The sequence below is a fragment of the Diadema setosum genome, chromosome 2, assembly GCF_964275005.1.
Source record: "Diadema setosum chromosome 2, eeDiaSeto1, whole genome shotgun sequence".
Classification (NCBI taxonomy): domain Eukaryota; kingdom Metazoa; phylum Echinodermata; class Echinoidea; order Diadematoida; family Diadematidae; genus Diadema; species Diadema setosum.
This window is the reverse complement of record NC_092686.1, coordinates 46,366,347-46,392,398: the sequence shown is the minus strand read 5'-3', so window position 1 is coordinate 46,392,398 and position 26,052 is coordinate 46,366,347. Positions and strand designations below refer to the sequence as shown.

Genomic DNA, 26,052 nt, shown 5'->3' with positions numbered 1-26,052 from the left:
TGAGGCATCCCTCTCCTCCTCCTCTTCCTCCAGTGTCTCCAAGGAGTGACCCATCCCTTCCTCCCCAGAGGAAGATGATGATGATGGACGTCCATCGCTGCCATTCCGTCCATTGTGGGTGACCACTTGGTTGTGAAAGTCTAGAACATGAACATATTAACAACTGATTGATCCTCGTACAAAGATTATGCATGTCTGTGTGCTTGTTTTTTACTCTTCACTTTTAACGTGAAGGTATTGCCAGGAATCACTGATACAGGGATGCCACAATGTTGTAAACAGCAATGCAGTGTTCTGAGGGCTGAAAAGGCATATTTTTGGCAGAAAACGGTATATTGACCTTTCCAGCAACAGGTATGGGTAGCAATACAATTTTGGAAAAAAAAAAACAGTACTTGTCATGAAACCTGCAGTCGTTTGAGCACAAAAACAGTGCAAAGTACTGCAAAAAAGAAACAGCTGGCATCAGTGCTGATTACATGAAGGGTGCTACAAGAATCATTTTGTCCACTTGCCCTATTGAAATCTGAGATTGCAAAATTTTGGCTCCTAGCCTTCACACCAATTATGATTTTCACTGTTTCAAAGAGCATATGAAATGACAACATAACTAAGACATCTCTATTGCATGCTGGGTAACAAGAAACAAATCTTACTGAATACAGATAAGATGCTACTGTGTCTGATGAAACATGCCAGAAAATCTCAGAATCTCTGACCTTTCAGGAAAGTTTGCTGGCTCTCTGGTGGCTTGGTGTTGAGCAAACCCTTGTTTGCTAGCTGTTTAAAGAAATAAACAGAGATTTTCACATACTGTATAAGCCGAATATTTCATGATGTTTTTATTTTCACAAATTTCACAAGTCAGGTGCTACTCACAAACTTAAAGACACACGAAAATATTGACTCTGATCCCGATATGAATGTGACATGCACGTATACATTTCTCCATTCAGTGCTGAACTCCACGATCGCAAATTTAACCACTCGCGACATTGTCAGGAAGTCCTGATTTGCAAAAATCTAGGCTCACTAAATATATGGCGTATACAGGATCTGTATCTAACAATTTCTTTGGTTCACAGTACAGTGAATAATTCATTTGAAAGCCCTCTCATTATCAATCTGGGAAGATATCTGGTGCACATTCTGTACTATTCATCAATTGTACAATGGTATTGCTGTACAATCAGCAAGATCTTTATTCTTAATCATTAATTTAATTAAACCTCATAAATCTGATCAGTGTTAATTTCTCTCCTTCTTGTTTCTGCAAAATCATTTAAACGTGTGAGATGTTGTGATGGCCTTATACAGCAGTCATTCTTGAGGTGCTTCAGTAAAAAGTACCCATAATGCTAACACTAAGAGACTCTAAGGCCTGAATTCACAAAGGTGGTACAACTGAAACCACAGTTTAAACCATGGTTTGAATTGTACCACCTACGTGAATTTGGGCCCAAGTGTTAATATTATGGATACTTTTTACTGAAGCACCAAGAGTAACACTCTCTCGATCTCCCTCACCTGACCCTCCAGGATGTTAAAGTTGTTTTCCAGGAGGACCCAGCGGGCATTGCCCCTCTGCTCCTCCTTCTTGGTGGAGACGGTCAGTCTGGTCACCTGCTCCTCAAGAGTCTGGACCCGGTTCATAAGGTCCCCGACGACCACCGCTAGGTCCCTGATGACAGGGTGTGTCTTCAGCTCATCCTGAGACCACGGAGGTGGAGAATTGTCCGGAATAATATTTGAATACGTTATTTCTCTAAATTCTATTAACACACAGATGGTACATCATGACAAAATTTGTCAGTATGTTCATTTATACACCTTGCACTCGTTAGATGTCCAAATGTATATTCTTATATGACAATGAATAATTTTGAATCTTCATGTTAGTAATGTCATTTGAAGTAAGCTATTTCCTCTTTTTTTTTTTTTTCATCAATCCCATTGTGAGGCTATGCGGGGAAAAACAGAAACAAACAGCCTTTTGAAATGGGCATAATTTTCATTATGCCCATTTCAAAAGGCACTCAAAGTGCAATGATTTGGTGCTGGTGACATGTATTACCTGGGATATTACTGGTGAACACCGGAATTGGACAGATGACAAATTTGCAGTTTTCCTTTCAGTTTGACTGACATTTCATGCTAACTTTGTGTTTCTTGGTCATTACCATCTAGCTACTGTTATCTTATTTCCAGCCAAAGCTGAATGTAAGCACTGCTGTATCTACTTCACTTCTAACTAAAATAAAATACCATTATATAGCGAGTCAACCTCATCTAAGTAAAATCTAAAGTGAACAGAGAAAGTTTATTGATTTATTTGAATTTTGACCTACATTACATAATGCACTTGGTAATACCTAATCTAGATTAATTTTTCTTCAACTTAGTCAACTTTTTGAGATTGACTGTATCATCAATAATAGTTTACTCGTCATAGTGCAGAGTAAGTGAGACGATATATCTTTACACTGGAAAATGATTCTATATTGTTCACTCAAATTAAAGGTCCTGTTTACCTTTGGGAACAGTGATTTGAAAAAAGTTCAAGATATGACATTTAATACATGTGTGTATGTCTGTTGTACCACAAAACATCCTGTCATATAAAATTTTTGCGATAAAGCCTAAAATATAAAGAGATACATGTATTTTTCTCAATAAACCGGAACTGTATACGGTTTAGTCTGGCAACATTTTTATTATAACTATTGTTCACATTTTGTAGATCTAAACAATACTTAACATCGATTTTACCGATTCAAATTTTTACAGTGGTTGTTTCTATTCCTAACTCACATTTTAGAACTATTTTAAAGCACTAATGCTGGGTTTTTGTTTCATCTGCAAATGGTAAATTATGCCTTTAAGATTCTGTGGCAAATCAGAAATTTTAGTTGTGAAAAATATATGTTCTGATACAAATTGGGCAGTCACAGCATTTACAATGTGCCGAGGATAAGCATTCCACTAGCAAACAAAGTGCAAAATGTCCGACTTTTGAGCCGATGATGGTGTAACTTACGTCATGGATGACAGCTCTGTATGTTGCGGTAGACTGTGTTGCCTGATCAGGTGAACTTTGTTTCACAACTTTCACATTTGGAGGGGCAGGTGTGTGGCCTAACAGCATGGATGAAAACAAGGATCAAGCATTGAATACTTATATATTAGTTCTACAATAATGACATCAATTTATTCATTGGTTTGTATGGCACAGCATGACAGGTTGAAACTGTTTGCAGGCTACTGTTATCACTAGGGGTGAACAATGAGGGGCAGGCATCATTCGCCCATTTCCTTGTGTGTCTGTTGGGCAAAGCCTTTCATTGGCTTTGCAACCTAGAAGGGACAGCCTGATAACACACAAGATTGCTCAATTAGGCTAACTGCATGGGACTTGAACCCTTGCCCATTGATTGCAAGCCAAATGTGCTACTGAATGAGCCACTTCGCCACCCTGTCTGGCATCAGTGGTATGACTGGTATGCTTGATATGACTGGTGTTACTGGTATCAACTTCAAGGAGTATTTTCACTCTACCCATCACCACCAGCATTGTTATTACAATCTTTCAACACCATCCCCGCGGTAAACATCATCTGTCTTCTCCCTCCATATAATCCACAATTATCTCAAGTCTTTTGTGACATAATTGTCCAAAATGGATGAAATGCAGAGCAAAAAGTAACATATGTTTAATATTATTGAATTTGCACATTAGCATCTATTTTATTAGTGAAAAATTGAGCAAAGAAAATGGGATTCCATCCCGATGTATGGATACCATCGGGATGGAATCCCATTTTCTTTGCTCAATTTTTCACTAATAAATAATATTCATTTTCTGGTCAGTTTTTCTGTTTCCGTTTGAAGCATCTATTTTCATACACTTAACTGCTGCTCTTAAATTCCCCTTTACTACTCCTTCATATTTAGAGAGCTTGCATACAATAAGCATTCCTGTAGATATGACATATTACAAATAGCATGGTTAAATTACTCCCACTCCCCCTCCCCCCGCCCCCATCATTTCCTCTTGCAATTTTGTGACTCCATTTCGTACTATAATGCAAATAAGAAGGGGGGACTTTCGGGAAGTAAGGGCTGCTAAACAGATGTGTCTCATCCACAGGGCTGTCAACACTTGCACATCAACATCAGGGACATACCAAAGAGCAATCAGAGAGATATTTGTGTATTACATGCATCCTAACAGGCTTATATAATTTCCAAATCAGGGAAGCTTTTCTATCTTTAATACTGCCAACATATGAAGAGCAATGTCAGATGTCAGGATGCCTCCTAAGGAATAAGGGTGAATTGGCAGCTGTTCATGCACTCTAAACCTGCACAATTCCTTGTCAATTTGGTGTTCTCTTTGTATTGAAATTAAGGTTTGTAAACCATATATTCTGCTTTTGGGATTTTCTGGAGTGGAATGAAATCTATAAATAGTCTGTTGCAAAGAAAGAAAGGAACACAAATACCCACCCACAACAACGATCTCGACAGACGGACCATTTTCAGTGGGTGCAGTAGTCTGGGTGGTTGGAGTGGTTGGAGTGGATGGCAGACACTCGCTCGTTGTACTGTTCAATGATGGTCTGAACTCTTCCGGGGCGGAAATCTCCGAGAGCTGAGGAAGAGATGCAGCTCCAGGAGATGGTGGCTTCCTCCCTGACTTGGATGCATCACCTACACACCGGGATTCACATGGCAGAGCAACGACATTAAAGCATGAGCTTGCACTTGATACATTATTCAGTGGACTAACTGGCTTTGTGGGAGCACTGTGGTGTCCTGAAAAGTGCATCAGACTTGTCAATAGAGAGTTTAATCCTTCCTTGCATATCAATACATTTGTTGGGTAGTTCAAACTACTGCAAATGAGTAAGTTGACATCTCTGAAAGTGAAAGCCACTCTATGTTTCAGCTAGCACAGAAAATAGAATATAAAACAGCAAAAGTTTTGTTCACAACTGGACATATAGAAGAAATATTTTTTTTTTTCAGATGACTCATGTTTTCCCATAACATTACTTTCAGTGGTAGAAACAAATTGTATGTAAACTAAATGAGGTGATGACGTTACAGCTTCACAAGTCCTTTTACTTTTCTTCGTCTGACTTTACTCCTTTATTCCAAGGCAACTGGAACTCTGATTGGACTCTGGCTTTGAGAGTAGGCTAATAACATTCTTGCCTTGACCGAGACGTGATTGGCTGGCAGAGGGACCCTTCTTGGCACTCAGCGATTTGTGCTTCTTCCTCACCATGGCAACCACATCGATCATGAGCAGGATCTTCCTCTCGGCAAAGCCTTTGCTGAAGAACTGTTGAGCGGTGATGCATGGCTTGTAGCTGAAGAGATCCCTCAGTGCCTAATAAGCAGTGAATATGGGGAATCCTGTTATAGCACAGTCAAGACTGCCACATTTCCTTTGATTATGAGCAGATCCTCATTTTATACATACTGTCAAAAAACATAGATAATGTGGAAAGACTCACAATAAGTGTACAGGAGTTGACAAAGTCTTCCTTTCGAAAGTGAAAACCACTGCATGCCTGTACTGTCCATGTTTCTGTTATGCACAGATGTACCAAGACTCAAACGAAATGATCACCTGATACCTCATCCAATGTCTCATGAACATCAGTGGGTGTGACCACAGAATATCCATTCATTTGTGCTCCAATAATTGAGGTAATAGAAAAACAACAAAAACAAAACCAACAGAAGTCTCATGCTCTACAGTTTTTTTTTAACCATTTCCTTTCTTCTTCTTTTTTTCTTTTGTTCGGTCATTACATCATGTACAAGTCTCCATGGTGACGTGGTAAAGTATTGTTGAAAAGAAGGCCTAATACGGCAGGCATCTCAAAATTTACAGGACTTACTGTCTCCCCCCCCAAAAAAAAACAAAAACAAAAAAACGAAGAAAAAAAAAATAACCCAACAACATTTCAGTTTGAGGGATAGTGTAACCAGCAACATGACTCTATCAACTGGTATTGGGTCACCTTATATGTTGCCTCCAGGAATTTTCGGTCGCTCTTGCCAACCATGTCAATATTGCTGTCCAGAATGAGCTCCGAAAGTGGTCTTGAGAAGTCGCACATCACATAGTGCAGGATTGGGAGGAAATCGGCTGGAGAGCCCCGGGCAAGGCTGAAGTAACAAGAAAATTCACCTTATCATACTAGGAACATCACATTTGCAATTTAAAGTGAAAACATAGTTCTGGTAAGGGTTTGAGAACCTGTCTTGCACCATTTCATATTTGCTTGCAATATATCAAAAGAGTCTGCCAAGAAGCTTACGGTGTCCACGGCTGATGCGATTTGCCAGGATGATGAGTCATTTCGGAGTATTTTGAGATAAAAAATAAAAGTCAGTATACCAATTTATTCCAGAAGGATCCAGGTTAACTTGGTCTCAGGGACAACTCGGCCCTATTTCAGACAATTTATACGCAGTTCGTGATCGCCATACTCTATACATAGGCGCATGTTCATTTTGTAGGCGCACTAAAGAAGTTCTTTGATGCGCTCGTTGTATCAACTCTGCCTATAACTGCGACCAGCCAGAACGTGAAGCGCACCCATAGCACAACACTGTACAATCCAGAGGGACAACTCAGCCCCGCCATCAAACTGAGGCCGAGTTGTGCCCGAATCCGAGTTAGCCTGACCCCGATTGGGTAAGTTCTGAGATGCGAACATTTTTGGTTAATATTTCGCATTTTCGTCATTACCCAACGAATATCTTGTTATTACAGCCTTATTCCACACATTTCTTGGGCATATATGTACATTTTGGAGCGAAATTTTATAATTTTGCAGGCGTACCAGAACTATATGTTTTGCCTTTAATAAAATGTCACCCCAAGTTCAATATAAAAACTTATGTGATTATTCTGGCATCTGTGTATGACTCATTCTAGACCTATAAATCAACAGAACATACCACCAATGAGCCTACACGCATGCACTAAAGTCCTTGTTATACAGGTCCATTTGAATTGTTATACCTCAGCGTTTCATCTTCACTGGCAGATGTATAGCTTTCTTTGAATGCTTTCTGTGAAGGTGTACCATACACATACATTTAGATTTTTTTTTTTTAAAAGCTCTGAAAAGTCCTTGTCAAAAATAAACAAAAAAAAAAAACGAGCACATTTTTTATGATACCATAAATCCTGAAGGACTGGCATGTACACGCATTTGGTGAACGCAAGTAAAAGTCAACTCTCCTAATCTGCTGAGTGCATACATTTTGTAGATAGCTAGTGTTGGTAGTAGCTGAATTTGTCACACCAGTAAAAGTAAAACATTTGGCTTATATGGTAATTTGGAAACCTGTGCCAAATTCAAAATTCATAGCCTGCTTGTCAGAGAGGCCACGGGCATATAGCCTACCCAAGTATACTGACCTGGAGTAATCGATGTCCTTGGGATATCGTGCATGCTTCAACTCACTCTGCAGGCGATGCAGATTGCCCCTGATGTCTCCTGTTGCCATGACAACCTGAATGATTTGGACTGATTGCAAAATATAGGAAAATCTAGCACTGAATTTTAGCTTGACAGCTTGAAAGGGACATAGGCCTATATATATTTCTCATGAGCTTGCGAATCAAAGAATTGAAAATAATTTTCATTTTCTTCCATTATCAGTAATACTGTGATTTCAGTATTCCCCACTTTAAATTTGGGTCTACTTTCAGTTTGATTGTCGTCAAAGTTACATGACTCAAACATTATTCATGAGATGGGAGATGCAACAGAAGAGAAATGACCAAATAACATTGATTAATCAAAGTTATTGTGCATTCTCCTGTGTAGACCAGACACTCTAGAATCTACACCACACTAGAGTGAATGGAGGAGAAGAGGATCCTACTTCAACTATCTTATGACTAAAGTCACACAGAAGTAAAATATTAGATTACTTTATATACAGGTTATCCTAGAGTCCAGTAATACAAACCATCACTCAGGATAAGTTATCAATTGTTATCAGGGTCTGTACTAAAGACTGTGACGTTTGATAATGATAGACTATGACAGTGAGTTAGCTCAGTTTGATTCCTGAGATGAGTCCCACTGAGCTATGTTGTGTGTAATCATACTGTCCCCGCTTCTCAGAGGCAAAACACTGTCCCTCCGATAGGACATAAAATGGGGGTCCTGTATATGTGAGAGAGTCACAACCCATGCACATATAAAAGATCCCACTGCCTTCATTCATTGCAAAGAGTAGGGTGTTTAACCTGGGGCCTGTTTTATAAAACTTGTTATCAGTGACAACCGCCAAATTTCTATGACAAATTTGCTCTCGGCCTATCAGATGCAAGGATTTCAGTAGCTGGTCACATCTATGACAACTTGTCACTGATGACAAGTTTTATGAAACGGGCCCCTGGTGAAGTGGTCCCATCTCTATTCTAACTGGACCCTATGAAAGACCAGCTACTGCAGCTGAAAAATATGGGGCTATCCAGCCATCTTCTCGGATGGAAATGAAACAAACCACACGGGCGACCCCATCACGTTCATGTCGGGTTACACAAAGTGATAGACATGTGACATACATCTCCATCTCATCTACTGATGATATAAGTAGTGACCAAGTGGTTGTATACTCACTGTCAGGTGGGCTATACCGATCTATCTAATGTTAGTGAAATTATGATATACAGTTGAACCTCTATTATCCGGCCTCCCTTTATCCGATCTCTCTATTATCCGGACGCAATCTCGCCGTGATTTTTTAATCTTTTTTTAATAATTACGGGAGGAAAGGGGGATTCCCAACGGATACATTTCTTAATAATTATTTAGGTAAATCATCCCAAGAATTTATAAAAGAAAATGATTTCATTCTTGCAAACACGAACCTCTATTTTGGGGTCTGTTACTGTGTGTAACAATGAAAAGGTTGCAGTATACACATTACTACATGTGGTACTACAATGGGCTACATCAGTACAGTGTACATGTGTATGTATATGTAGACTCTACATGTATAAAGCATTGAGTCTCCCGTATCCGGCCAGATCCCTTATCCGGACGAGCCCCGGTCCCGACTTGTCCGGATACGAGAGGTTCAACTGTAGGTATAGTATTACCGAACGGCATGGTAATTCCGGGTGCGCACATACCTGCGTACTAATGACATTCAATGCGCGCAGGACTTCGTAGACTAGCCTCACAGAGCATTGTATGGGCCGAAATCGCAAAAAATGTGACACAAAAATGTAGAAACACTCATAAATGCACATTTCATCTCAGGTTTATAAGATGTCGAGTTATGTGTGAATTGTTCAAAATGTTCATGCTAGACATTTTAACGTAGGCCCTATACAAACCACATACAAAATTTGGGCCTCATTTGCCGATTTTCTCCTTGTCATCCACTCAATACGAATATTTACGGTGAACCGTGGGTATGAATTGTGATTCTGGTGCTAGGACCAGATGTGAAGACGTTGATTTTTCCATGACGAAAATTGTGTCCGGAATTAATATAATGCGATTTTACACCATGCTAAAAGGTAACTTTTTGTAGAGGGGTACACTATATAGAGGGGTACAAAAATTTGTAATTTTCAGGACTTTGTGAATATAACTGCTGTTATTTTCGGTCAAAAATTCCATCCTCTGAGTACGGAATTCAGAGCCACAGAACAAACAAACAAACAACATCCGGTGATATGATCCACTCTCCTACCTTGGACCATCTTGATCCACAATATAATTTAATTAGTAATAGTTAAATTTTATACCATATAAAGTTGCCTATAACGTTTATAAGATTAAGTTCCCCCCCCATATCAACATTCATTTTACTGATTTGTTTGATCACTGCAGAATTCTTCTTCTTCTTCTCCTCCTCCTCCTCCTCCTCCTTCTTCTTCTTCTTCTTCTTCAAGTCTGCCTCCTTCAATAAGCTGAAGGATCTTGCAGACTGTACAAGAATCATTAGCAGTAATTTTACTAACGCAGAGGCAGATGTAGCTTTTTATAAAGGGGGGGGGGGGTTGGGGCGGTATGCGAGGGAGCGTAGCGACCGAGCCCGAGCGAGCGGAGCAAGCGAGGGGGGGGGGGGGGAGGGTGTGAGAGGGGGGTGTCCCCCCTCCCACAGTAACCGTTGTAATAGGGAGAATTTTTGAAAATCTGTATGTGAAAATGCCGTTTTCTTGCATCTAAAACACCACTAAATACATAAATAGAAAAAAATAAAATTACAAGTTTAAAAAAAAAGATAAGATAAAAAAAAAATGGTCCCCGGATTTTTTTTTTTTTTTTTTTTTTTTTGGGGGGGGGTTGCAACCCACCCAACCCCTCCTCTACTCGATCCGCTTCTGTAACTATACACAGCCCAGTTGCTGTGAGTAGCGACACAGCACAGCGAACTAACGTTATAGCGTCTGGTCGGGCTATAATTTTACTTGAACTTAATTTGATACTTGTTTACGTTTACCATTTACATTAATAAAACTATTCCTGCTCCTAGTGTAATGTGCTGATGCCAGTGATGGCCTTGTTAGGATCAGATAGTTTTAGTAAATTAGTGGTAGCCTACATTACATACAATTACTACTACTACTTGATAAGTACGGTAGGGTACCACAAACTTGTCTTCCCACTGCCAGTGCAGAAGTCCCAACGTAACAGATCAACGGAGTAGCCGGAAGGTCAAACGTGATGCATCGACGATGGAGTTGCAGAATGCAGGTATTATTCAAGCTCAGCTGGTGTCAGTCGACATCGGTGCACGAACTGCACAGCAGCATGATGCACATCAGTTTGTGTCCGTACTGTACGTGTATAATGGATGTCGACTCGTCGCGTCGATGTCGCCGCGCGCCGTCTTCTTCCGGTTTCCTGTATACGGACGACGTATCGCCGCGCGGGTGGTTGTGGGCATGCAATTTGTATGGGGCGCGCTGCGCTTTCGGAGCACTTTGTAGGTTGGTGTTAGCCAATAAGAGAAGCACTACACGCAGTATAATATGAATATTCATGATATAGTCTTAGCGCTGATATTGCATAAACATGATTGCCCAAACATTATTTATGTTTCGACTGTATCTTGCTTGCAACCGAAAGAAAAAAAAAAAAATGACAAGAAACTATACACATAGGGCCTACTGTACAAGTTTTTAGAATCATGTTTGTTTGTTTGTTTTCATTTACATGGCGCGGTAGGTTCTGCTATATCATTTGTGTTTTCTTTTCCTTTTCCCTAATTGGCCTGTAGGCCTACAATAGGCCTAAAAACTCACCCATACTCACACAAATATTTGCATAATATGAATACGCAGTGCCGGTCATTACATTGTTCTCTTATTTGCATTCACCAGAATATTTTGTGAGGATAATTCGCAACATTTGTGTAAATTTGCAGTTTTTAGATGTCGGTATCTTAATTAGATTCGTATTACTTTGCAACGGCAGATACATGAGACGCTTTTCTGCAAATGACTCCAGGTTATGCTTTATCTTTCTGTAAATGTTGTTGTTGTTGTTTTTTTTTTCCCTTCAATTGCCTGATCAAAAGAACCTACAATGGGGACAAGTTTTCACCTTGGTGTACCTCCCTGCTTTCCCCCAACAAAACTCGAGCCTACTCCTTTCAGATATCAGCGCCATCATATGTTAATGCTCTCATTTTTTTTCTTAATTCATTATCACAAGTGAATGCAACGACTAACTTGATATTGCCTCATTTCTACATAGGAAAAATGGGGTGAAAGAGACCACTTAACTTAATTGCTCTAATTGCAATTAAACCATGTCCCAAGAATTTCTTTTTATTTTTCAAATTTCTTCTGGTAACATATATAGGATAAAGGTTTGGTTGCCATGAAACTACAAACTTCCATAGTAACTTTATTAATTTTCCTGGAAATCATATGATCATTTTGTTTTGTTTTGTATTGTTTTGAGCAAAGGTTCATTTTAATCCTTTCCGTTACTGGATTTCCACTGATTCTGTGAATGAGTGATTTAGGCCTACCTATTTGAATTATATTCAAGGCCCATGGTACTAGTTCAGTGTAATTAAACTGCATCGGCCTATGTTTGGATGATTAAAAGAGAGTATATAGAGTTGACGTTGGTTAAAGAAAAGAAATTGCTGTTTGTCATGGGAAGATGAATATATAAATTCCTATACATTAAGTATAAATCTACACAAATTAATCAATTCTTTACCTCTTACTTGAAAAAGTCTCTTAAATTTGAAGGTGGATGGATTTTAAAAATGATATCTTTTAATTAACAATTTCTTCTTTTCTTCATAAGCAACACATCCTATATAATGAAATTCATCTCCTGCAACATTTTCTTGCATTTTTCGTAAGTTCTCAGTTCAAGGGGTTTGTTCATATAACTGCCAGAAGTTTCTGCATCTAAATGTAGTGGAAGTAATTCTAAGGTTTGCAGACAAAATGTTCAAATATTATCATAACATGTATCATCCTTAAATATCCTATAATTCACATAACTATCTGAGTTATTTAAATCAAAATTCCACTCTTGTATTCTTTGATCAGACAGAGTCTATGACACCGTGTTAACCATGAAAAATCTATATCAGCACAATAATGGCATAACAAAAGGTCTAAATATTTAGACTAGACTTTCAGCTGTCGTGACCATTACGCAACATGTTAGCAGCTAGGCAAAAAGTTCCCTTTAGAACCTTGATCTGGCAGCCAGGAGAGGAGACTGCATGCCGTGCATTTTGTATGTACAAGGCGTATAGGCCAAGGGATCAGGGATCGTGACATGAGAGGAGTCAACAAGGTAAATCTACTCAGAATTCGTGAGCGGACAGTACATCATAGGTAAGGACATACCAAAAGTAAAAAAGGAAGAAAATGTGTTTAAGATTATGTGAGCTTAGCCTATGCTATGGCCTATATCAGATAAATGTGCAGACGGACAGCTTACTATAATACTAGTGTAGTTGACCAGTCCCACACTTGCTTATTTATGTTATGTTGAGGGCAAAATTAAATGCTGGAAAAAAAAAAGTTTTTAATCTATCCCGGTATCCGCACATACGTATGGGGTGAGACCGGCTATTTGCCTATCTATCTTTATGAGAAGATGGTCGTTCCTGACAAGGGGCATGTGCATGTGCCCTTTAATTTTTCTCTAGTTTTATTTTCATTAAATTTACTCTTCAAATTGCACTCACTTGCATGGGCTGATCAAGGGATTTTGTAAAACTAAAAGGGAGGCGCCTTTGCAGAATTAAGGGGGGGGGGGGGCGCACGCACCCCCACTTTTCTTTTCATTTTTTTTATTTTTTTTTTTTTGTCTTTTCTTTTTGCACCCAGTGTACCCACCTCTGGATCCACCACTGACTTGAGATATTACACACGTTTCATAAATTTTCTTTGGGTTCACTGTCAAATATTTCTTTATTGTTGCTTAGCAAACCACATTTTATTGCAAGGAGTGCACCCCTCCTTACGTTCAGATTTCAAGCAATTCTTTCGTGTAAAAGACTAAGTATGTTAAAAGGGTGTGTTTCTTGAATGATCTTAGTCAAATTCAAATTCAAATTCAAACTTGTCTTTTTGTTCTCCTTTTTTTTATGTACAAAAGATGTTGCTCATTTCATTTGTATACTTACATTTAACTCAAAGAACCACTTATGTGTCGTGTGTTGACATGTGTAGTCTGAATGCACAGTCTCAAAAGTTGCATTTGGTCCGGTAAGTATGAATTTAAACACCCACATTACACCATAACTGTTTCGTTGATTTTAATTATAAGGTCAACTTTGAGTTTTTGTGAAGTAGGTCTCAGATATAGCACTATTATCTTTAATTGATTCACCTGAAATTAAAGAAGTGCATCAAACTAGTATTTTCATCTCCATTCAAAGATGAGAGGTATTTCATTTTCCCTTTTCTATTTTACAAACAAGTGATCAAGATCTTTTATTCACTGAATTAACAATGTTTAAAGATTGTGTTTTTCTTCTAAAAGTGCTCTCCAATATTCAACATCTGATCATGATTTTTTTTTTTTTCAAAAATCTCCCCCCCCCCACCTCCATTTGAAGACCTGGATCCACCATTGCTTTGTGTGTTTTTCATTGAGAAACATCTTTTACTTCATTAGGGAAATATTTACCTCACATGTTAGTATATTTGTAATGTTTAACAAAGTTTGTATCATGTCATGTGACAGTATATCTGAGAGACTCATCAACCGCATGGCATCATGGCTAGGCACATAGTCTGTGCAATGTCTGGTGGGGTGGACAGCAGTGTGGCTGCATGGATTCTTAAAAACAAAGGTAACTATATAGAGAAGCACTCTGAGAGCGCAGACCTCTGCAAAGCAGCTAATTTCCACCAATAATCTTGTTCTTCCATAGCGATCAGTGATTTCCACCAGTACGTATGTATGCTACAAATCGTCTCAATTCCCAATAAAGAAGCCTTTTGTTATGTCATCAACCCTCAGCTGCACGGCGCAACTCGCAGTGTAGCATGCACTTTATTGTGCGTTTGAAAACCTAAAAAATGCACAGTTTGAACTCCTAAGTTCATTGACCCTACCTGCCAAAATATTGAAAATCCTTCATAAAATCCACAAACATTTCCGGATCACTACCAAAATTTAATCATCTTGTTCCTTGTGTCATTCTGAACCTTCCCTGCAAGTTTCATCCAAATCCGTGTTCAACTTTTTGAGTTATTTTGCGCACGGACAAACAAACAAATGGTAACGAAAACATAACCTCCTCCCTTGGCGGAAGTCAGTAAATACTTTGTGTGAGTTCAAGAAAGATAATCAGCAGTTGTATCGACCACTGTGTATCAGTAAAGGAATGCAGCAAAGGAAATTAGCATCATTCTTAAAGGTAGGGAATCCCATTTGCATGCCTTAAATGAAGAGTTGTATAAATACAGTGGTATGTTGAAGAGAGTATCATTTTAGAAACTCCCATAAAGTATTGAAAGTGGAAGGTAAAATTTAGTACATTTTTATTGACCGTTAGATTTTGAATTGAATTTTTTTCGGGGCTCACCGTAAATTCCAGTACATTACTAGGCTACCTTTGCAGACCCATGCACTGCATGTGTGTCCATCATGTTTATTTTGTGAAGAAAGTTCATAAAAACTTACAAACATTTCTATATACATTCTTGCCACACACTCTATATGTTATTACATCAGCTCTTATACTTTTAGATTTGTGTTTAAAGATAAAAAATACAGAAGACTGCAACAAAAAGGCTTAGTGTGGCTGACACACAGAACTACTGAGTAGTTGAGTTTTGTGCATTATTCAAATTGTAGATAACTGTAGACTTCCAAATTTCTCAGCAGTGGCCTAAACAAGTCCCCTGAGGTTCATATTCAATGTTTTGCTGCATTTTGGGAGGTCTGTAAAAGGTATCCCCTACCTTTAAAGCCCATGGTACAAGAAATATGATGTGATGCATACAGGTCAATGGATATATCTTAATCTTTATGTGATATGCTGCTTTGTATAATTAGTCCTGGGTAAATGGTTCAATTATATCAAATTGAATGAATGTAATGGATAATTGTGTGATATGTTCAGCTTGAGTTTGAGGTATCATTTGTGCATTCATTAGTGATATTGTTGAAGTAGAAATACACACTCTGATTACAGACAATCAGATAGACACTACATCTATTCTGGGAATCATTATCTGGAATCTAGTATTCATAATCCGACTCCATGTTTAAGTGATTTGATTTGATTTGAGTTTAGTCAATTTCTTTGAAAGAATACTTTTACATATCATGAAACTGTATTCAGGGATATTGTTCGCCTTGACTACTTAACCCATTGAAGACTAGTCTTGCATATTCTCAGACTGGGTAAATGGGAAATGCATGTTTCAAGAAAATCAAACGTCTTCAATGATTAAAGACATTGCTTCCTTGTTTGAGCTTGGTGTGCATTGATCAGTGCTTCCATATTTGATTGCTAGGTTACCGCGTGACAGGTCTGTTCATGAGGAACTGGGATGTGATTGATGAAACTGGAGTGTGTGCCGCTGACCAAGACTGTGAAGATGCCCAGCATGCCTGTGAGGTGCTGGACATTCCCTTCCACCAAGTTAACTTTGTACAAGACTACTGGCACAATGTCTTCAGGTAGGACAGGAGATTGTACATGTATCAGGGGCCGCGGAAGCGGGGGGGCTTGGGGGGCTGCAGCCCCCCCACACTTTTGGCTCTTTAAAAAAAAAATCGTATTAAAAAAAAAAAAATCGAAAAAAAAAATCGTAAAAAAAAATCACAACACCCATGAATTTCAATTTCCAAAGATTCTTCTAAGCGGGGGGGCTTGACCTTGACACCTCCCCCCCCCCCACCCCGGCCTCGCAGCCCCCCCAAACTGAAAAACGTTCCGCGGCCCCTGTGTATGTTAATCACCATAATACTGTAGGGTATTTGCTTGCGTGATGGTGGTTTGTTTGAAATTTATTGCCAACCATGAAAGATCATTACAACAGAGTAGTGTCAAGTTGTGATGTACAATGTACCAAATACTCTTTTGCTTATTGCAGCTAATCATACCAGCACAGTCAATGGCAGATCCAGAGGGAGACGCACCAGGCGCGCGCCCCCTCTTTATTTTTGGTTAAAACAAAAGAAATAAAAAGAAAGGGGGGGGGTGCGTGCACCCCCATTTAATTTTGCAAAGGTGCCTCCCCTTTATGGAATTCCTGGATCCACCCCTGACAGTTGTGAAATTATGTATGTAAAGAACTGTGATTATTGTTTGTTTGTTTTTTTATTGACAGTGAATTTCTTCGGCAGTATCAAAGTGGATTCACACCAAATCCAGACATTCTCTGCAACAAATACATCAAGTTTGACAAGTTTCTGGAGCATGCTATAGGCCGTTTCGGGGCAGATGCCATGGCAACGGGTCACTACGCCCAGACAAGTGTGGGAGAACGCTTTCTTTTTGAAAGGAGTGCTACTGATAAAGGTTTGAGATGTGTTGTTTCAGATGAATGCTAATTGTTCAGACATTCACCTTTAGCCTTCATAATCTTTTAAAATTTACTCCAGGGAGAAAATGAAGATTTAGTGGAATCCTCAAGGAGAAATCAAAGCAAAGTGTCTGCTGACCATCCGAGCAGTGAAGTATTTGGCAAATAGTGTTAAAGCTCAAAATTATGTATTTGTGTCTTTGCAGAATATGACTGTATCCTGAACTGTACAATTTGAAATTTATATGGTAGTGTAGAAATTGCAATCACAGAGTTCCATAGAGTTGAAGCTAAAAGCAATATACCACATTGTAAGCCTAAGATGTTTGTAGATGTATAACTGGGCTTCTATTGAATTAAAGGGGATTGGCAGTCATTGATAATTTATGTGTCTAGAATTTAATGATCTGTTTTATTTCACAATTCCAGTGAAGCTAGTCTCAGATCATTCATAGTCATATTTCACTCAGTACATGCTGTTGATGCTTGGTATCCATTTGCAATGCTGTACACTTTGTTTCAGGTGTAAAACTCTTGAAGGCAGAAGACAGCTGGAAAGACCAGACATTCTTCCTTTCACAAATACCACAAAGTGCCTTGACAAAGACTATCTTTCCCCTGGGCCACCTCGCCAAGGATTCTGTGAAACAAATAGCCAAGGCAGTTGGGCTGGACAGATCAGCTGATAGAAAAGAAGTAAGTTTAAGGGTGGCAGTTGCATTGCCACTTGTGACAAAGTTTGCGCTCATGCTAATTTCTGAACTTAATTATCACAAAGAAAACAAGTTGTCAGTGTAAATAAGGGTATATTGTCAGTGATTTATAGTTCATGCCTTTTGTTATAGCATTATGCAGAGCGACATGCTGTTGTATTTGTGTTTGCAGTGTTTGTGCAGCTCGATATGGGTACCTGGTATGTCGCATCTGATTTTTAGAGTTGAATAATAACTAATGATTAATTATTTCATTACTTACTCAATTACTCCTAATATTGAGCCTTGATATATACCATTGATGAAACTGGCAAATCTCAAGTAAGTATATATATATATATATATATTTTTTTTTTTTTTTTTTTTTTTTGCGTGATTTTCAACAGAGCATGGGAATTTGCTTCATCGGAAGAAGACACTTTCAAAGATTCATTAGGGAGGTGAGTGCTGAAGAATGACAACTTAACATGTAAAAAGAGTTATGTGTTGTTTTTAAGAGCTTTGAGCCTCAATATATCACTTTCGTTTAGAGCCTGAAATGCAGTTGTTTTTAAGCTCTTTCTTGTGGAAGTTGTAACTTATGAGACTACATTAGCCATACATCCAGTTGCAGAATCCCTAATTATGAAGTTCTACATGCATATCATGACTTTATATGCTATGTGCTGGGCTTGCCATTTATCATGTGGTAAAGTCCCCTAAAGTTTGCCAATGCCTGTTGTCAAACAGACTTTTGAGAGGGCAGCAATGTGCTAGTCCTACATGACCACCACCAATGTAGAGCTATAGACAACCATTACTTGATTGCAATCTCACTTATAATATTGATCATTACGTCACTTAGTAAGTAAGTTAGTTTCTTGCCATTTAGTGATAACAACATGGCAGTGGATGTGCCAGTCAGTGAACATGGTGCAGTAGGGGTGACAGGCAATAACAACATGCTCAGTTATAACCCATTGCACTCAGTTATGATAGCAAAACATTCATCAAATAGTATGTGTATATGTATAGTGTTTGTTATTTCTAAGATCATTGCCTGTAGCACAGTCACTTTGATCTGAACATGTCAAGTCTAAAATGTTTCACATGCTTGCAATTCATGAATGTTAATCTCAGAATGTACATGTTTCAAGCTCGACCAGATTCACTGCCAGACTTTCCACTATTTCCATTCTTGCTCAAATCACAGTACCTGGAACCAAAGCCAGGACACTTCATTTCAGTGGAAGATGACAAGATAGTTGGTGATCACGAAGGTTGTATTTTGTGAATTATATATTGCATCAACTAATCATTTGTCAAGACTTTTGTGAATTTAGGCATATGAAAGAGGCAGTTTAAAACTAAAAAACAAGAGGGTTGATTAGGAAAATCCATAAAACATGTTCTTTGTCATTGAAGTTACCGAGAAACATATCTTGAATCTTGATTTTTTTTCTTCCCTTAAAGTAAAACATTAAGGTACAGTGTACATTTGGTTACAATGGAGCAAATTTGGAATATATATTCTATTCTATTTTTGACATCATATCATCACCTGTCATTTTTTATGTATAAATTGTGTATTTTCTACATATTTTGCACCTCTTCTTTAGTACTTTAAATTTTTGAGTCATTCCCTTTCCCATATTTAATTCTTGCACTCTTGACAAACTTAAAAAAAAAAAAAGAGAACATAGGCTATGCTGTATGAAGATATTTGTTTGGTCTTTATATCTCTAGGTCACTTCCTATACACTGTTGGTCAAGGGGCCAACATTGGAGGGATGAAGGAGAGATGGTTTGTGGTTGACAAGGATGTGGAGGCAAATGCGGTTTATGTGGTAAGTACATCCTGAGCGGAAGTAATATATTCCAAGAATTTTAGGCGGCATTAAAAAATAGATTTGGTCATGATCAAGGCTAAATTGTGAAATTTTCAAAGGCTGTTCTACACTTCAGGAAATGATTGATGAAAGGCCATTAAGATATGATACAAGAACATCTATGACAGAATTGTACAGAATTGTACAGAATTTTAGCTAGTCAGCAGTAAGAATGTATTTACCAAAGATTGCATCAGTTTGACTTTGGGTTTGTGTCTGCATGCTAGGGTATCATTGCCAAGATTGCCGTGGAGCTCTTACTGCTTAGCGAGAAATATTGATCACAGACTGATCAGACTTGTCAAAGTGAGTGATTTGAAATGAAGACAGGCAGAGGAATGTCTGCATGCACTGTGATGTCAAACATCTGTACCTTGAGACAGTTTATAATCCTTTTCTGTATGTTTCATTTCAATTCATGAGGTAGATGAAGGACATTATTACAGAGTTTTTAGTTTTGAACTTATCTATTATATTTCTTTTATTAAACGATATATTGAATTGCCCCTTCAAGTTAGAGTTTGATTTAAAGAGTGTTTGTAAGGATTGTGATGTCATATTCTAGAGCTAAATTAAGTGTATTTAATCAGTACACATATTTGCTTCAATTTACTACAGAAGTAAAAAGAAGTGGTAGAAAATGATGACTTTAGGACTCGATATTTCCAAACAGAATGCACAATTTCACCCATTTAGTGATGGTTTATAGAAAGAGTGTTGCTGGCAAAAAAAAATTTTAAAAAAATAAAGGAAAAAATTATATATATATATATATATATATATATATATAGAGAGAGAGAGAGAGAGAGAGAGAGAGAGAGAGAGGGAGAGAGAGAGTGAATATGATGATGAAGAAAAATAGCTTGGATGAGCCTGAGTCATTCTCTCCAGTGGGCTAACTTTTATCTCTGTCTAATTCCCTCTCCAGGCACCAACTACCCATCACCCAGCCTTGTTCCATGAGACTTTCTGGACTGGTCCTGTCCACTGGATCCACAGACCGCCCAGGGAACTATTGGAGGACCAAATGATGGACTGTGACTTTCGCTTCCAGCATGTCCACGGTCTGAGTAAGTCCAGCACATAATGAAATGGAGGAAATCCTTAATATCAAGCACAACACCTTTGAGTCTTCATTGTAGTTTTTCCGTTCAAGTTCATTTTTTTTTTATACCCCCGCCAAACGAAGTTTGAAGGGGGTATATAGGAATCAGCGGACGGTCGGGCGGTCGGTCGGGCGGTCGGTTGGGCGGTCGGTCGGTCGGGCGGTCGGTCCGGCGGTTGGTCCGTTGCAAATCTTGCGTCGCAAACTACTTCCTCAGTTTTCAACCGATTCCCATAAAACTTGGCACAGATGTGTGCCTTGAGTTGTAGATGTGCAAGATGTATTTTTTGACAGTACCCAAAAGTACGTTGCCATGGTAACGGCATATTATGGGCAAAAATGGGTACAAATCTTGCGTCGCGAACTCCTCCCACAGTTTTTGATCAATTTTTATGAAATTAGGTACAGATGTTCATCTGAATATGTTAATGTGCAAGACACATATTTCTGCAGTGGCAAAAAGTGCGTTGCCATGGTAACGGCATGTTATTGGTAAAATATAGGGCAAAATGCTTCATGGCAAAACTGCTTCATCAGTGTTCTTCCAATTCTCATGGAATTCATATTGAATGTTTGTCTTAGGATATAGGTCAGCATGACACATTTCTTGACAGTGACAAAAAGTATGTTGCCATGGTAACAGCTAACATATTATGAGCCAAAATGATGGAAAATTTTGTGTTGCAAACTACTTCCTCAGTTTTTGCCCAATTTCCATGAAACTTGGTACAGATGTGTGCCTTTGGTTGTAGATGTGCAAGACGCATTTTTCGACAGTACCCGAAAGTACGTTGCCATGGAAACGGCATATTAATGGCAGAAGATCAAGGAAAGATCTTGCGGATTTAACTACTTCCACAGTTTTTTGACCAAAGCTTATGAAATGTTGTTTGGCGGGGGTATAACCAGTCGCTGTAGCGACATTTCTAATTTTACTTGCAAATGTACCACACATAGCAGATGTAGTTGAATCAGCTTTAATTTATAATGAGGAATGTCATGTCTGATTGTACGATTGTATTAGAAATAAAAGCTTGACACAATAGATCTTTAGCTCACAGTACCATGTAGACTGCAGTGACATTTATTTCAGGCTTAGAATATGTTTGTTTTTTGTTGTTGTTTTTTTTTTTTTTGTTTAATCAAATGGTGTAATTATTATTATTCTTTTTTTTTGTTTCCCTTTCAGCAAAGTGCACCTTAACATTAAGTTCCTTGGGCTCTGTGATCGTGTCACTCTGTAGACCACTGAGGGCAATAACTCCAGGGCAGGTTAGTATGCGTATTACTATTTATACATGTGTACTCTTTCAGCAAGCCATCATTTTACAAGTCATCTTTGTACTACATGTAGTCCTACATGTTCAAGAAGGCCATATCACATTTTATAATTGCTGTAGTATTTACAATGTAATTTTATGCATATAAAAATGAGAAGTGCAAACTTGGTCAGCACGTGTCCAAGAGTAGCAATGAGCAAGTTTGTTTTGCCTACAGTAGATCCTACCCAAGGGTTCTCAGCATGGATCATAGCTTTACCTTGTTTAAAGGTACTAGCCCACATTTGCAAACCCACGAAAATCAAAACTGCATAAAACAGGTCCAATATGACTTCAAGTACAAGTTATAACAGTAACATACCTCACCTGTTGCTCTTTGTCTATACCATTCGATAAAAGAGAGAAAATCATCATTTTAAAATCAATTTTCAAACTGGGTCAACCCGACCCAAAATCGAATTGCGGGCGCGGGCTAGCTACGTACATTCACTTACACATGTATTGCATGCATGTAGTACGCGCGTGGACTGGAGCTAGCGAGCGTTTTTATACGCATGCATACGGTGCATTTTCATTTATTTTTATGAAAGTAATGGACTAATTGGAACGAAATTTTGCACAGGTGTTACTGCAATCATACCCAAACTCCATGCTAACTATGAGACCAATTGCTGCAGGTTTACAAATGTGGACTAATACCTGTAAGGCCCCCAATACAGTCCCTATGCTTTGTTCCAGGCAAAATTTGAATGAAAACTAGCTTTAGTATAGATGTATTTTTTTTTTTGTAGAATTTTCTTTTGTACATCTTTTTTTTTATATCATTTTATTTTCACACCCTAAGACAGAATTTCCAGCTCACTTTCTTTCACAAGAAATCAGTTTCTCTCCTCCCTAATTTCAGTGGAGCATTACGCTCAGTGTAGGTCAAACCCAGAATCTCAGGACCATCACAAACAGCATAATTCTGAAACAGTGAAGCCCTGAAACTATTTAAATCAATGTTTGGCTGTCTCCAGTATAGTTTCTGAACCCTCAAAAGTCTTGCCATGATGGAATCATAATAATAAAAAACTAGATATATCGCTACGGCGACTGATATGCCTGCGCCATAATGCATGGTTCTCCTAATAGGTCTATAGTACAATGTCTTGACAATGTGTGATGACAGTTTCACACAATTGGCAAAATATTAAAATGACAGGTTTGCCACAAATGTGCTGAATGTTCACTTTCCTAGAACTAGGTTCAATTGGATGAATGATTAAAATGTCAGAGTGCAGGTATTTGGGGAACTGAAGATTTTTACTTGACTTTTGACCCTTTTATAAGTTTATGCATTTAGTAATTTTCAAGGTATTGAGAAAAAATATAATTTCAGTATCAAATGGGAAAATAGCATTATCTAAACCTGGCCTTTGACCTTTGACCTCACAGCTCCAAAGAGAATCACTGTTAGGTTGAACATGCATAAATATGTAAGTTTCATGATGATACCTTGAGTTACTTTTGAGATATGGAGGAAAAAGTGCAATTCAGCACTTTCACTTGACCTTTTGACCTTTGACATTTTGGCAAGAAATTTCCCACAGAATACATATTGGGTAATACATGCATACATCAAGTTAAAACAAAAACAAAAACCTTCAGGCATATTGCATTTTAAGGAAAGTAGTGATATTTTGAGGAGTTGACCTTGACCTTTGACCCATGACCCCAACTTCCCTAGATAATCACTGCCCATCGGTACAAGCATATATATACTAAGTTCCATGAAGATACCTTGAACCATTTGCGAGATATGGAGAAAAACATGAAATTTCAATTTTTTTTTTCACAAAATAACCTGTGACCTTTGACCTTTGACCCTGTGACCCTAAAATCCACACAAAGTATTATCCCCCAAGGACATACCCTCATACCAAGTTTGATGTAAAACCATCACACGGTTCTTGAGATATCGACAAAAACAAAACGGGACGGATGGACGTACGGACGGACGACCCGAAAACATAATGCCTCCGGCCACTTTGTTGCGGAGGCATAAAAAAAACAATAACAAGAAAACTGTTACCGGGTAGTTGTGAACAAGAAGGATGATTGCACCAATATTGCACCAATTGCACCAACATTGCACCAATATTGCATTGCACCAATATTGCACCAACATTCCACCAATATTGATACAATAATTGTCTACCATCTTCTTCCTCCTGATGGATGTTGTCATAATGAAGAGGGATTGACAAACTCCTAACGTTACAAGCAGCATGTTTATACTCACAAACAAAAGGAACAAAAAACAGTACAGTACAGTTAATTTCTTTGTCATGCCTCAAATCTTGGTTGGCCTCAGTTTGCCAGTCTTTGACGCATGTAGTACATTTGTACAAGCTTCATCTCGTGCCACAGTACGACAGATTTCTGTTTTTGTGCTTCATGATGTCACTCTTTCTTCCTGCAGTATGCTGTCTTTTATCGTGGTGATGAGTGCCTTGGCAGTGGTGTCATCATGAAGAGAGGACCATCCCTCTACCAGCTCAACTGGAAGAAGTACCAGAGTGGAGAATGGAAGCCAGAGCTATCAGGGACATGACACCATCCCACCAGCTGTAGAGACAAAGTCTGAGAGACCTCAATATTAAATAATTTGGACAGTGGTATCCATGGAAATAGCAATCACATTCAGTGAATACAAGCAAGGATGCAATTAGTGATGCATAGGAGTCTATCTTCCCATTTTTAGAAAAAAAGCAAAAACCAGATTTTGGTGAAAATGGATGCTACATGAAGGGCTTACTTGTAAGCAGAATGTATCATTTTTTTTTTAATTCAAGATCTGAAGCTCCACCACCTACCAGTCTAGTCCCAAATAACCCTTGACCCAACAGGCGCTTCGTACTGCACTCAGTTCTCCCTGAAGAGAATGGAGACCAGGGCACTGTTACATAAAAGTTGAGATCACATTTATAAGTCAGAAAATCACACATAAAGTAAAAAGTCTGTGAATACTCCATTCTGATTGGCTGATACCAGACTAATGTTTGATTTTCTTATGTTTGATTGCATCTTTTTTATGCAGGGACCAGAGAAGATGTTGATTTATCTGGGTAGATGGTAAAGAGGGCTCCCAAGAATTAGGAGATGGTGCATGTAGTGCCTTTAACAGGAAGCATAGCTAAATGACCTCAGGGTCTATATTTGAGTACCAAAGGCTTGTATTGTCAGTATTCATGCAGAACAAAGTTGTACATGTATCAATATTCATTGCCAGATAGAGTCTATTTCAGAGTGTTAATGTTTCCTCCTTGCACACTTGGACTAAATGTCAAACAGCCTTTGTACAGTACAATGGCTCCACAAATTGTACCTCTTTCGGCAGTATTGAATTAAGCCAAGGAGTAAAACTAATTGCATAATAAATACAAGTGTCTTACACTGTAGTTTACAGTACTACCCTCCAAATTTGTACAACTGCACCGTCCAAACACTCTAGAATGGAGTGATAGAATGGGTTGAGTGACTTTCATTGTACAGTATACCAAAAGTGGATCAGTAAGTTGGTGCTAAACTAATGATTCTGTATCAAATCTGCGTGACCTTGGCAAAGTTTATCATCACATATTTTATGTCGGTGCAATGACGTCCATGTCTGTGATAAAGAAAATAAAATTCACTTGAATTGCAGATATATTCCTGAATCATGTACCTAGTATTATAGTGAATTTTGTTGCACAGTTAAAGGGGATGGCTAGTAACTGATCAGTGGGAATCAGTCGGAATGCTGGGGGATGTTTGTTCCAATTCTTGTGGGATTCATTTAAGAGTACATTATACATGTATATCTATTGTTGTTTGAAAATTATTTGCTTCAGAATGGTCTCATATTCAAGTAATGTGCAGTTTAATGTTTCCAGGCTAGCATGCCTGTACAGTGATGGGGCATTAAACTGCACATTACTTGAATATGAGACCGTTCTGAAGCAAATTATTTACACACAACAATAGATATATAATGTACTCTTTAAATGAATCCCACAAGAATTGGAACAATCAT

The 26,052-nt window shown here is 38.4% G+C and overlaps 2 protein-coding genes across 2 annotated transcripts; one reads left to right on the top strand and one right to left on the bottom strand.

The window, feature by feature from the left end:
* Nucleotides 1-680: 680 nt before the first annotated feature.
* LOC140245754 (uncharacterized) lies at nucleotides 681-10,741 on the bottom strand. Its single transcript, XM_072325282.1, has 8 exons — nucleotides 10,648-10,741; nucleotides 7,448-7,556; nucleotides 6,036-6,183; nucleotides 5,218-5,395; nucleotides 4,507-4,710; nucleotides 3,038-3,135; nucleotides 1,528-1,710; nucleotides 681-780 (listed from the first exon to the last, which is right to left on the bottom strand). Exons 2-8 carry the CDS (start codon nucleotides 7,534-7,536, stop codon nucleotides 706-708), a joined length of 975 nt encoding a protein of 324 aa, XP_072181383.1. The 5' UTR covers nucleotides 7,537-7,556; nucleotides 10,648-10,741; the 3' UTR covers nucleotides 681-705.
* Nucleotides 10,742-12,774: 2,033 nt separating this feature from the next.
* On the top strand, nucleotides 12,775-25,662 carry LOC140246062 (mitochondrial tRNA-specific 2-thiouridylase 1-like). Its single transcript, XM_072325506.1, has 11 exons — nucleotides 12,775-12,871; nucleotides 14,232-14,340; nucleotides 16,016-16,181; nucleotides 16,835-17,025; nucleotides 17,553-17,725; nucleotides 18,129-18,182; nucleotides 18,935-19,001; nucleotides 19,468-19,568; nucleotides 20,539-20,680; nucleotides 21,905-21,987; nucleotides 24,460-25,662. Exons 2-11 carry the CDS (start codon nucleotides 14,265-14,267, stop codon nucleotides 24,589-24,591), a joined length of 1,185 nt encoding a protein of 394 aa, XP_072181607.1. The 5' UTR covers nucleotides 12,775-12,871; nucleotides 14,232-14,264; the 3' UTR covers nucleotides 24,592-25,662.
* The last annotated feature ends 390 nt before the right edge of the window (nucleotides 25,663-26,052 follow it).